Below are 12500 nucleotides of genomic sequence, written 5' to 3'. Positions count from 1 at the left end.
TACGCTTAATACCCTCAATCAAATCAACTCGTTATCACTGCACACGCTAGTCAGTTGAGTGCGCTGCCCCTCCTTCCTGCTCGCGCCAGCCTGGGAGGTCCGACTAGCGTACTAAACGGCGGTCTAGGAGGTCCAAAGAAGGCCACAGGGTGCGTGTCTGGCCATGCCACGACGTTTGGCACCGAAGCGGTACTACAAGCGTTGAATCCAAATATAATCCCCCCAGCCCGGGTTCCTCTTCAACCCTTTGCTTTGGTTGAATTGTTGTGATTGGATCAAGGGTTTGGTGTGTGCGCGCTGCATCCCTTGTTGCCTATTAATATCTTTATGCGAATCACCCGCACACAGCGCAAGGCTACCGGAATGGAATTTATCGGAAAAACCAACCTTCCCCCGTTCGCCGTTCCAACTCCAAGTGGTCCTCGGGCAGTGGCCCCCTCTGTCTGGTGCCGAAGCAGAAGGTTGATGCAGTCGGACGTGCAGTTGTTGTGCGTGAGGTTTTTGGTTTGCACCACGGGGTTTCCAGAGGACTACTACACGACGACTAGCAATGGGCGGTGCGAGTGAACGACGAACGCAATCGATGGCAAATGGAGGAGGGGATGGGTGGCCAGCATTGGAATTGCGGCGTGGCATGCAGCACTGAATACATGTAGTGTGTTTTGCAAGGTTTTTCGTTAATTTTAATCTCTCTCTCCCTCTCTACTGGGCCACTTGGGCTGCATGTTTGGGGACGAAAAGTAATACCGTAGCCGCAATGCTGTACGCTGGGATCAATGCAGTAATCTTGGTCTGTCTGGTCCGTCTGACCGTGCGCTGCCGACAGAATTCGACTACGTTGTGTCTGACCTTGTATAAAAGGAGTTGAACATTTTTTTTTTGTAAATTGATTTCGGAATTTAATAATTACCTCAGCCAACATAATTATGATAACACTTCTGGAAATATGGGAACGTACTCTTTTTGCATAAAAATTAATTTTCGATCAAATTATTAAATATTTTCAGTAGTCCTGCTTATAATCTCTCTCAGCATACCCAAAAGGACGAAAGGAGGCTGGCGAATCCCTCGAGCTCCACCAACTCTATAAACCATGTTTATCTTCCCGCTTGCCGGTTGGCCTGCGCCCTGGGCCACTGAGACACATTAAAATCGAATCGAGCCGCCGAAAATCAAAACACACTCCACGCGAACGCAAACAATGCTGCTGGCGTCGAATATATTACAAACCACCGCTCCACCATCGTGCCGAGTCGCAACGAAACCATCCGAGTCTAAAACCGCCTCGCCATGGGTACACGGACTCATTTTCACCTCCTGTTTTGCACGCAAAGAATAATACTGGCCACGGTTTGCCTTTAGCATACGATTAACATAAATGTTTTCGCAAACCACCACAAACTCTGGCCGCCATCGGGCCGTACAGCCCTCCTGTTCCCTCCGATGCAGTCTCGAGGCCCTTTTATAGGCTTTTTGGATCACACCGTACCCCACCGTGGCCGTCGCTGGCACTGCTGACATCCTTTTCCCAATCTTTTCACGAGCAGGGATTTCACGAGGAGCAAAACAATCGCCAGCCTCGGGGACCTGTTGTTTTGTACGGGGTTCCATGATTATGTTGACCGTGTCAACCTTTGCCTTGCTGGTCAATGGCACCTCCCCGAAACATGTGCGGTTTTGCGGATATTCTACCATTTTTCCGGACAATTTTGTCGAGTTATGAGGACACGCGCAGTGCTGGCGATGTAGTTGTTGGCCTATCGATCGCCCAGGGGCCGCAAAAGTGGCGCACAGTGGCAGCAATGGCGCACTCAAATTTATCAAGAGAAAGAGAGAGAGAATAGCTTTAGCAGATGGAAGGGACGTGAGCCACGGTCAACGCTGCTTGGCCGCTCGTGGCGCGTCGCGAAATGGCACAAATAAATAAACGCACCGCGCACAGTGAATCGAAGACGACATGAAAGCGAATTATTCAGCCACCGATGGTGGTTACGTGAGTGGCGTGATTTTTACGCAAACCTTTCGGGGAGGAAGGCGTAGTAGGCCGTTGTGTCGTAGAGTCGTGGACACTGGACAGACCCGGCCAGGGCTGGCTTCTCATTCTGATGGTTCGGAGGTTGAGAACGCAAAACCTACTTCTGTCTTATGAAATCCCCCCCTAACGCCCACATTTGGCAGTCAGTTCAGGTAATGCGGTCAATCGGTGCCACGGAGAGGGATGAAGGGTGTATTGGTATGGATATGATCATCCAGAAAGGCTGTGTGCTGGTATGCTTTAACAGCCAGAGGATTCTGGAACGCAAAACTTTCTTCTGCGCAGCAGCAGCAGCAACATTCGATCTGTGCTGAAGCGCTAAGACACTTTGGATCCTTCGAAAAAATGATTAATTGATCGACACTATAATTGCTTACATCATCATCGTGGCAACAAAGACACCAACTTTTGTGCATCCACCAAGGACCATAAAAAATTATGCCAAATCTCACAGCTAAAGGTCGTCTAAATCATCTCCCCTCAAATTTTACGACTTGTCTTGGCAACCAAAAAACACATGTAACAATACTGTAACAAAGGAACAGAACTGTTTTACTGTTTTTGGGGCCCCCGCGTTTGGCCTCATAAAATCCACTTTGAAACAATAAAACGAGAAAAAAAACACATCGGACATCGGTTACGGCCTATCGCTGCGCTCCAGGCTAATAATGTGAGCTCTCGGGGCCGGTGGCTGGAGCTGGAGTGTAGTTGGAAGGGGCAGCCCCATAAATAGGAACACTTAAGATAGTCAGAGCAGCGGCAACACACTACCCACTAACCTTCTGACCCAGTTTTTACAGGGCCGGGCACATCTCCACAATCTTCCGGGCCGGGGAGGGAGGAATCCAATCCTCCAGATCACCGATCACGGATGGTGAAGAATGAAAAATTCCACTCTTCTGACTCATGGACAGCGTGCCTGGTGCCGCTTAAGCGCTTCTAAGTCTAAGTTTGAGAACCCGCTGTTCTCAGCCACTCGTCGACTTTCCCGGACTTACCTCGCATCGTGTAGCGGCGATCCTTGGCCCAGACCGTTCTCAGACCACGCCTGAACGTTGACCTCGCATATTTCAGCGTCTCTCTACCGCTGGCGCACGTCGACGGCGTCGGTCGTCGTAACCAAACCGGCGAATTCCACGTGGACCGAATTGCTCGAAATAGTTGCTGCTGTGGCTGTGCATTTTCTTTCACCTGATGACGACGGGAATTTCCTTACGTAAGGTTGTTGTACCTTTGCTGCGGTTCATTAATGAACATAAAAACACACTTAAACATGACATGAGGCGCTGTGGCCGGGCTGTTCGATCGTAGATTGTCACACAATTAGAGAATGAAGCTTCATGGTGATGATATAACTGCTGTCGTTCTGGTCGCTCGACGTAATACTTGACAGCGCCCACGGAATGACCTCTGGTGATAGCTGTTCCATACCGATAAGTGTCCTCACAAGAGGCTAGACAACGTCGAGCTCTCGAGAATGATGAGCATTAGGCGGGGAACCGTCTCAACGCGCCCACAACACGTGACACCCATCCGATCGTTGACCAGCCGTTGCCCATCATTCGACTCATCTGTCTTGTGGTGTTGTGTGGTGTGGTGTTGTTTGTTTGATGATGACTCCCGCTACCAACTTCACCACCCACACCGCCTTGTCGTATCCCTGATAAGCCTCATTAGTGTGGACGGTTCCATTCTTGGGCCGCAGCTCAGAAAGCCATTATTGTAACATCTATATCTTCTTGGCTTTCGAGGCGCTAATGATCTCTGGCTTTCTTGCTGTGGCCACAGCCGGAGGTAGTCGAACTTTCTAGCAAACGAAACCAATGGTAACGGTCTGTATCGTCCGTCGGAACTGGACACTGACTGAAGTTCAATTGCGGTCAACGATTTCTTGCGAAACCGGCGGTTTGGTAGAATGGCAAGGAGCGTGTTCTAACGCTGCTGCTGCTGGTGGTGGACCATTCAAACCATTGACCTTCTTCTTTTCGCTTGTTAAAAGTAAAACAAGTTCCATGTGGTAAAACAGTCAACCACCTCCAACGACAGCTGAGCCTGAGAATTGAGTCATAAAACCGTCTCCGGTTGGACATCGCTTCTTCACCTCAGGTCCCCACCCCGTCAGCTCATCAGAAATTGTGCTGTCATTAGGGAGAGAAAATAATAAAAACTCAAGGTTAATGCTGTGCTGCAAACGATTGCTGGTGCTTGACTCGCGGGTGGTTAATTGATTTACAGGCTGCTCGCTAGAATTTGTCGCACGCTAACTCGGCTCACTCGGCTCCGCAGGAATGGCATGAGATGGCATTACGGCGAGAAGATGTTGCAAAAATTCATCTACTCGACGCTGACGCGCAAGTAGTTTGATTGATGATCAATTAGTTGGTCAAGTGGTTGTAGGCTTCGTAGAACATCCAGCCGATACACCTCACGCGGGATCGTATCTCAACGAGAAGAAGATGCAAACGCACTGGCCGAACAAAGAGATGCTTAGCTGTGATCGAAAGATCGAAGTTCGAACCGCGCGCACCTCACAGCTATGTCATTTTGTAATGAGAATTATTCTTTTCTTAAACACAGAGGGTCTCAGGCCGTGAAGGTTTCCAGCACCAACATTGGATGCCCTTTTGAGCATGTTTGTGTTCCAAATCAATGCTGTCTTCTTGGAAAGATGAGCGAGAGCATAATCGAATTATCTTGGATGCTTTGTGGGACCTTATTTTCTTTTCTAATCCTCCTCCTAAACACCCTCCCGATGTTGAAGGACACAAAAATGGAAATAAAGGATTAGAAAGTTCCTTAGAAACACGACGTTGCACCGAGGCAAACCACTTGTCCAGAGCGTCCTAATAATGAGATAGCATAATGCTTTGTTTGGAAAATTCCTGGAAGCAGCAGCAGCAGCAGCAGCAGATAATGAAAACACTCTCTCAACACCCTGTTAGCATCGCTGCATGGCTTCTTCCTCCCTTCAGTTCTAGCACCGTGTCAGTCCCGGTACGTGACTTTCTAAATCTGCAACATTCCTCGGACCTCAGGAAGCAAAACATAAATCCCTGCTCCTGTGGGACCTTTTTACGCTCAGCTCTGGAACCATTTTAAAACGGTACCATCTCTTTTTATGGCCCTCTTCCTTTGCATTCCGCACCACAATTCCGTTCAGGACCTTCGATGGTCCTGGAATCGGCCACGACAGATCATTTATCCAATTATGGGCACCGTTTTGTGGCAGGTTAGGTATCCGTTAGGACCCCTTTTTCGAGAACCCTTCTGCGAACAGGTTGTGCATCTTTTGTGCAACGCGTGTGCGTGCCCGTTCTCGCTGCGTCACGTCTAAGGACCCAAAAGGGGAAAAATCGCAATTGAAGGTCTCTGTCGTAAGGACGAAAAAGGACGCACAACGGACGGTGAATTGCGAAAGAAGGAGGACGCAGACTACCGAACTGTGTTGTCCTGTGGTCGGCAAGCAGAAGGACTCGGTTTAAGAAGGAAAATGGCCCTAGAAGCATGACGCAACAGAATAGAAGCGAGAAGGCCCAAGGTTTGGTCCAAGCCTTTCTCTTCTCTTCTCTCGGATTGTTTTGCCTTCCGGCGAGGCGAGAAAGTAGAAAGTTTCGGACCCTTATCCGTGCCGTGTGCTGCGTGTGTTAGTTTTACTTTTCTGCAACTCTTGCCAACTCGGGTCTCTAGAAACCCGCATTCTTGAGCGTCTGAGCGTCCTGGAGTTAAGGATTGTTAGGCTTTGCCTTACACATCCTGTGCTGTGCAGCCACATCCGGGCGCTCGGGAAAGGGTTTGCCTTGCCGGTCAAAAGGCGAGAAGTTTTTTGGTCCTGCCGAACGGGATAAATACAACCTGGTGTACCGTGCCGGTGACCAGTTGCCCATACGCGGTAGTCCTGTGAACAACGGTCTGGAGAATCCGAGATCTGCTCCGAGGAAACAATTCATTTCCAGTCGAGTGGCAACCAAGTGACCAAGTCCAAGTGTTTGTTTGTGTGCCAGCATCATCAAGCTGAAGCGTGGTGGTTCCGTTTGGTACATAAAGAATTAGCCTCCAGGGATCAACTAGCCCAACTCCAGCCCCCCCCCCCACGTCCGATCCGGCTCGTGCTCCAGGGTAAGCCAAGTGATTGTGTTTGTGTGCTGGGGTGATGATATCAGCGAATTGAAACGCTCCACGCTCCACGTGTGTTAACGATCTCTGCTGGCACGTTTATCACGTTTTGTCGATTTTATAGCCGATTCGATTCGATTAGTTCCGAGGATGCGTTACGTGGAGCTCTAAGTTCGGAGATGACGGAATAGTCACGTAAACCGATCCGGTGAAACACCTTCCGGTTCCGAGTGGAGCTAACGCGCGTGCTTTTGATTTGGGTTGTGAACTGATGATTAACAACCTCAACTCAATTAGGCGCATGTCCCTTAACGGATGATTTACCAGAACTGAAAAGATTGCCAACATTTCGCATCACTTTTCGGATCACTGTGTGCGATCCGTTTCCTGATGCAACCAAGGTCAAGTTTCTCGTTAAACTTTCTCTTTCTTGAACCGCTCAATCCACCGTATATGGGTCGAAATACCTCCCATGGAGGTCGGCTGTGTCAGCTGTCGTGTTATTTTCATTTTTTGAGATTGTTTTTGGAAGCCCTGTCCACAGTTGTCTGGGTAAAGTTAATCAAAATGAAAGGATCAAAAAGGGCTCCTTCTGCTGCTGCCAGAGTGGTTCAGTTTGTTGCAATCTACTCGATAAACTCCACAGACTCTACTACTCTACTCGATAAACTCCGTCAACGCACATCCGCAAAGGTCAAGTTATGCGTCGTGACACGCAACCGCTGTCACCTAGGGGGTCACCTACGGGGGAGATCCCAATCCCGCCTCTCGCATTTCTCTCCAGATAAATGGTCGATTTCATTTTTCGTCGCGTGTCAACATGGATTAAACCACCGGTCTGTCATCGGGGATGAAGGGATGGATCCATCGCACAAAGAATCGCCTTTTCGTCATTCGCGATACCAAGCCGAAAACCGGTACCAATTGGTTCCCAAACACTATCGAGGCTTGAGGGGGAAGTATAGATTGCACAACCAGATTGCCGTCGGTTTGCGGATGCGATCCGCGTTCACCACCGTCATCGACACTATCACGCAACGCCGTGCCGTCCATGTGGGTGAATGATTGAAATTGCACTCCATCGCGTGACAGAGAAATAAAAAGGCAAAAACCGAATGTCCACAAATCGTGCCAGGGGTGACATGAATGTACACTGACGGGCACCGGCTGTTTGTTGGTGAATTGATTTACAACGCCTGATTCGATGATATGTTTACGAAGCGTCCCTGATGAGGGACACAGTTCCATCATTAACTGATCGGTGGATTGACCGACTTCAGTTGTGACGTCACCTTGGAGGAAACTGATAAATTGGGAACGACAGAAATGCCACCGGCGGCCTGTGCTAGATCAGTTTCACTTGCGTGATAAATTGTAAACTATATTTCTTAAGAATGTCTGTAACCTGATTTCTCTCCCGTACAAGCAAGCAAGCATGGAAAGTGGTGATCCCCAAAACTTTCGTTGACCCTTTTCTCTTCGAAAGATCACAAACACCTTCCCCTGGGACCCTTAAAGCTCACTCCCTTGGGCCTCAAACCACGACGGGGAGTAACTAATCATGCTGGCCCTAAAAAATCGTCTCACCAAAAACGAAACACTAGAATGAAAAATGCGTTTTGTCAACCGCCGGATCGACGGAGATTACAAGGGATGAACCAGTGAGTTAGGGGCCGGTTTTCTGCTCTGCCAAGCAAGCACCAACCCACGAGCTAAAGGTTGAAAATGCGCCAATAGTTCTAATACGCAAGCAATGGGACCGATCGGCTGGTGGTGGCCTCGTTTAAAATTTATTTTATTAAATCAACATTCGCTCATCCGCGACACAAACACGTCGCGATCGCGATCGCACACCCAGGAACGGTCCATGCTCCAGATGCCAACTCAATCAAGTGTTTCTCTTTCAAGCACACCGACACCCTGCTGATGTTTGCTGGCCTTTCTGCAAGTGAAACCAGATGTTGTGGCCTTTCGCCGTCGGTCGTCGTCGGATGATTTGCATCTCCGGATCATCACATACATTGGTTCGAGTGCCGGTCTGATAACACGCTCGAGGCTCGAGAAGGTTTTTTTTTTTTGCCAAATGCCAATTTGAAATTCAAGCACCGTTGCACATGCACAAGCGCCGTGTCCTTCGAGTCACGAATGCAGCACGCGTAAATGATGCGTTTTGCGATAACATGCCCCCCCCCCCCCCTCCCTTGGGCCATCAAGCACCACCGGTCATCCTCGACATGGCATCAACTTATCGGTATGATATCGTCATCATCGTCCCTGGCACTAGAGATCATATTAATGAGCGACCACCAGCGTCCTCAAACATCGTTAGTTTGTGCAAACAGTGGGTGCAAGTGTCCCCGTGGCCTCAGTGTTGGTCCGCCCGTCAGTCAATGCGTCTGTTTTTTTTTTGCGGCCCCATATCCCGAGGTCATCGAATCGCGCGTCGTCTCCCAAGGACCTCGGATTCGTTTAATTTCATTCGGCAATTCGGCCATCGAACACACAACTCGAGCGTGATGTCCGGGTGAGCATTTACCCAAACGTTTCAAACCATAAAATGCCACTCGAACGCCATGGCCGTGCATTATGGTGACCCTGAGCCCCTGAAGCGATTACGAATCGCATACGACGATGCTGGATCGATTAACGAACACGCGGGCGCCCGCTTCACAAGTAGCAAAACCCCTCTTCAGATCGGCCACAATTGGCAAGCTTAGCACAACAGATTATCCACTCGAGCTGCTGCCAACACCGAAGCGACTTCAAAATCACGAGATGTTGCTGTGGTTGCGGTTTTCGTTTTTGCGCAGATCACCAGAGCCGCGGCCAGATGAACACACTGCACATCGGTGGATCTTTCGATCTGGAACCAATCGAGCTGCGAGTTGCTTCAAGTGCTTTCCCATGAACATTTTATGGCGGCGAACCTCAACAAGTAACCGTCAATCAACACAGGCCAATAAATCGGAATCCTCGTTCCTATCTTAATTCAATTCTGAACGTTTGTAATGGAATGGGTCCTGGACTGTTGAAAACGACGTTTCCAAGCGTTCCAAACGCTCAAAAATGCTGCGTGTCCCAAATAATCAGAAACCGAACCAGGATGGGAGACAGCAAGCGTTTGCAAAAAACTAGGGAACTCCCTTAGGCGATCCCTCGCCCGCCCGGGGGAAGCCACACATTCCCCGTGCGAACTTTCTACAGAACGTGGCGGGCGATCTATCGCACCGATCTTCAAAAGCCGAAACCCGCCGTGTGCGAAGGCTCCGAGAAGAAAGTGAAGAAAGCGAAAAGCTTGGGAAGATGGCCCAGTGGCCGCCTCACTCGTCTTCGTGTTTATCTCATCCAACTGATGCGGTGTCTGTCTCTACGTTTGAGATTTTTTCGCGATTCGCTGAAAGTGAAGATGATTTATTGCTAAACCTGTCCGAAAGCTAAACCGTACTCACTCAGCCATAGGGAGCAGCCTCTAGGGACACCGGGAGTACTTCCATCGATCTTCGTCTTCACAAGGCTTCACATTAGAAGTGCTTCTTCACTGACCGATGGTCTAACCGCTGGGCAAACGAAATCGAATGTGAACAGGCCGGACTGACCGGGACGCTGGACGGACGCTGGATAACCGATCAGCCCTCCCGCGGGCCACTCGGGAACGGAAACTTACACTTTCTGACCCAGAAACACATCTTCTCGCCGCACGCCAGGGGTCTCTCGCTCTCTACTCTATTCCTTTGCGTCTCTAGTGCCACCATCGTGATGGTCTGCACGATGGCTGCATAACAGCACGCGAGAGTGTAGTGGAGCAGGTTCAGCAACGGCTACGCACTGACAACACTGGTCAGACCGCTTTTCCTCGCCCAGGATGATCACCGCCGGCTAGGGAAGAACACTTTCGCGAACTTCAAACTTTACGCCCTGGAGCTCTCGCGCTTCACTTTTTTATTAGCTACTTTTTGGGAAAGGAAATCGTTAAAATACTTTGTCGAAAAGATGAATTTTGAATTCAAAACCCGCGGCAACCCCGAAGGGAAACACTCTGTGTTTGGAAAGTGAAAAGTGGTTCCATCGTAGGCACACCAGGGGCTTATGTGGGTTTAGAAATCGATCACACACAGGCCAAACTGTCGCCTCTGGGCGGTGGATCTGCCTGGTACTCATTGCTATGCATGATGTAGTCACAGTGCCACAACATCGTCGCCGTCGGTGCTGCACTTCAAACAGACCAACAATCCGGATCACAAACTCGCCCGTTCGCTCGCTCGATTACAGTTTTATGTGCTCCACGTTCAGTGCTTCGTGCTTCCATCTTTCTTTTTTGCTCTCTTTCATTTGGCTCATGACACCGGACGCGCCATCGGCATCAGGCCCATTCCCAATATCCATAATCCGTTCGCCGATAAACCATTGGAATGGAAACTGCGCCACCACCAACCGTGTGGCGGCATCCTGTGCGCCGTCACCGGGGACCAGGGATGACTTTGTTACGGTTGAGTAGAGTTTACGAGTGGCTGGGGGGATCGGGATGTCGTTCCGGTGAAACCGCGAGACCCACGCGAATGTGTGGGGATAAGAGTGAACATATCCTGGACCATTTGCTCCGCGAAGCACGAAGCTAGCGGTACGGAATGGCAATGAATTATGGGAGTTACGATGACGAGATGAGCGAGATGGATAAAATGGGAATCTGAATTGGTATTCAAATTTGAGGGAAAAATTAAAGATCTTGATAGCGCCAGGAAGCCACAGAACCACCGGGATCAGACGATTTATCAAAAGTCTAATTAGTGTAGAGAGACTCGTTTGTTTGCTCAACCAGAAGCGCCGAACCGCCTGTTCGCCTATTTGCACACTCGACTGCAATTCTATGGATTGACTGGATGTTCAACCGGTTCGCTGTGACGTGGAACCGTGACTCCGAACCGTATTCCCAGACCAGCAGCAGAAACTTTGCCATGCCCATGCCAACCTCACTATATCGTTCGTTCGATTTCTTCTCTTTCTTCCCCTCCATAGATTGCCTCAGCGAACCATGCACTAGCGGTTACGGTTCCGCTGGAAAACGAACGTCAACAACAGTCAAAGAGAACGCAACGACCAGAACGATTCTGCCATCGATGATGATGATGACGGCAACGACGGCGATGAAAACGCATAGAATGACCACGGTGCACCTGTGCTGTTGCTGCTTGCTACTGCTGCTGGTGCCACTGGCAGCCGGGCTACCGATTACGTCGAAACCACTCGACAACAATCCGGACCATCTGACCTGGGAGGCGGCCTGGCTGTCGGAGGATAACAGCCGCGCCCCAGCCCTACCGATCGGTGGAAAGACGAAGAAAATCACTCCCAAGTCCATCTTCATAACCCCGTTCCTGAACAGCTACAACACATCGGCCTGTCCGCCCGACTACAAGGTGGACTACAATGGCAAGTGCATCCAGATCGTGAGCATCAATACGGCCGACATTCTCGTGACGAAACTGCAGAGTCTGTTCGCCCAGCACAACGGTGACAGCGGCAGCCAGGGTGGTGGAACTGGGGAGGATGATTATGATTACGATTACGATTCGACGGGCCCGTTCCAGGTGAATCTACCGCTGAGCATCGATCTACCACCGGAGATGCCACCATCGGTACCGAAACTAACCTACCAGGACAATCTCGGTCCGAGTTACTACGATAGTGCGATGGTGGACGTGGCAACCGTCGATCAGGATAAGGCCAAGATCACAACCGTCTCGGTGGATGCATCGGAAAATCGGCCCTTTCTTGCGAGCACCACTGCTGCGACCGGAAGTGCGGTCAGGCCAGCAGGAACAACCACAACCGTCGGCACCACCACCACCACCACCACCACGACCGGTGGATCGGATCGCGATGGAGCCGAAAGTCAACCCGACATCTCCTTTCTCGCGTTCGAAAGTCTCCCCAACGGAACACTCGCTGGTCAGATCGAGCTGGATGGTAACAATCGTACGGTGGTGCAGAGCATTTTTGTTTCGTCCACTACACCGGATGCTGCGCCAACCGATGGCGATGGTGGCCGCAGCAGCAGCAGCACGACGGAGTCTACAACCACTGAGCTGGATGCTGTATCCGGTACACCAACTGATCGGGATGGTGACACGGCTGATAGTGAGGCTACTGTGGCCAGCAGCAGTACAACGATGAGTAGCGCAAGCACTGGCCAAACGGAACCAGAGGACGATCCCAGCAGTACAGTGAGTGGAGCCAGTACGACCGAACAAACCACAACCGATTTGCAGGAGGAGGAAGCGAGTATCGAGGAGCTGAAGCTAGAGTTGGCAGAGGAATCGCTCCTTCTGGACACCAACCACAGCTCAACGGTTTC

The 12500-nt window shown here is 50.3% G+C and overlaps 1 protein-coding gene across 2 annotated transcripts in view; it reads left to right on the top strand.

Moving 5' to 3' along the window:
* The window catches only part of LOC126575748 (mucin-12-like), a 63745-nt gene that overhangs the window by 47726 nt on the left and 3519 nt on the right, over window positions 1–12500 (top strand). For both annotated transcript variants that reach the window (XM_050236602.1, XM_050236603.1), the window contains one exon: window positions 11162–12500. This exon is cut by the window's right edge and continues 3519 nt beyond it. In XM_050236602.1, the coding sequence (XP_050092559.1) occupies window positions 11162–12500 (1339 nt within the window). The remainder of the gene's footprint in view (window positions 1–11161) is intronic.

This window comes from Anopheles aquasalis, chromosome 3, assembly GCF_943734665.1.
Source record: "Anopheles aquasalis chromosome 3, idAnoAquaMG_Q_19, whole genome shotgun sequence".
NCBI lineage: Eukaryota > Metazoa > Arthropoda > Insecta > Diptera > Culicidae > Anopheles > Anopheles aquasalis.
This window is presented reverse-complemented; position numbering and strand designations above follow the sequence as displayed.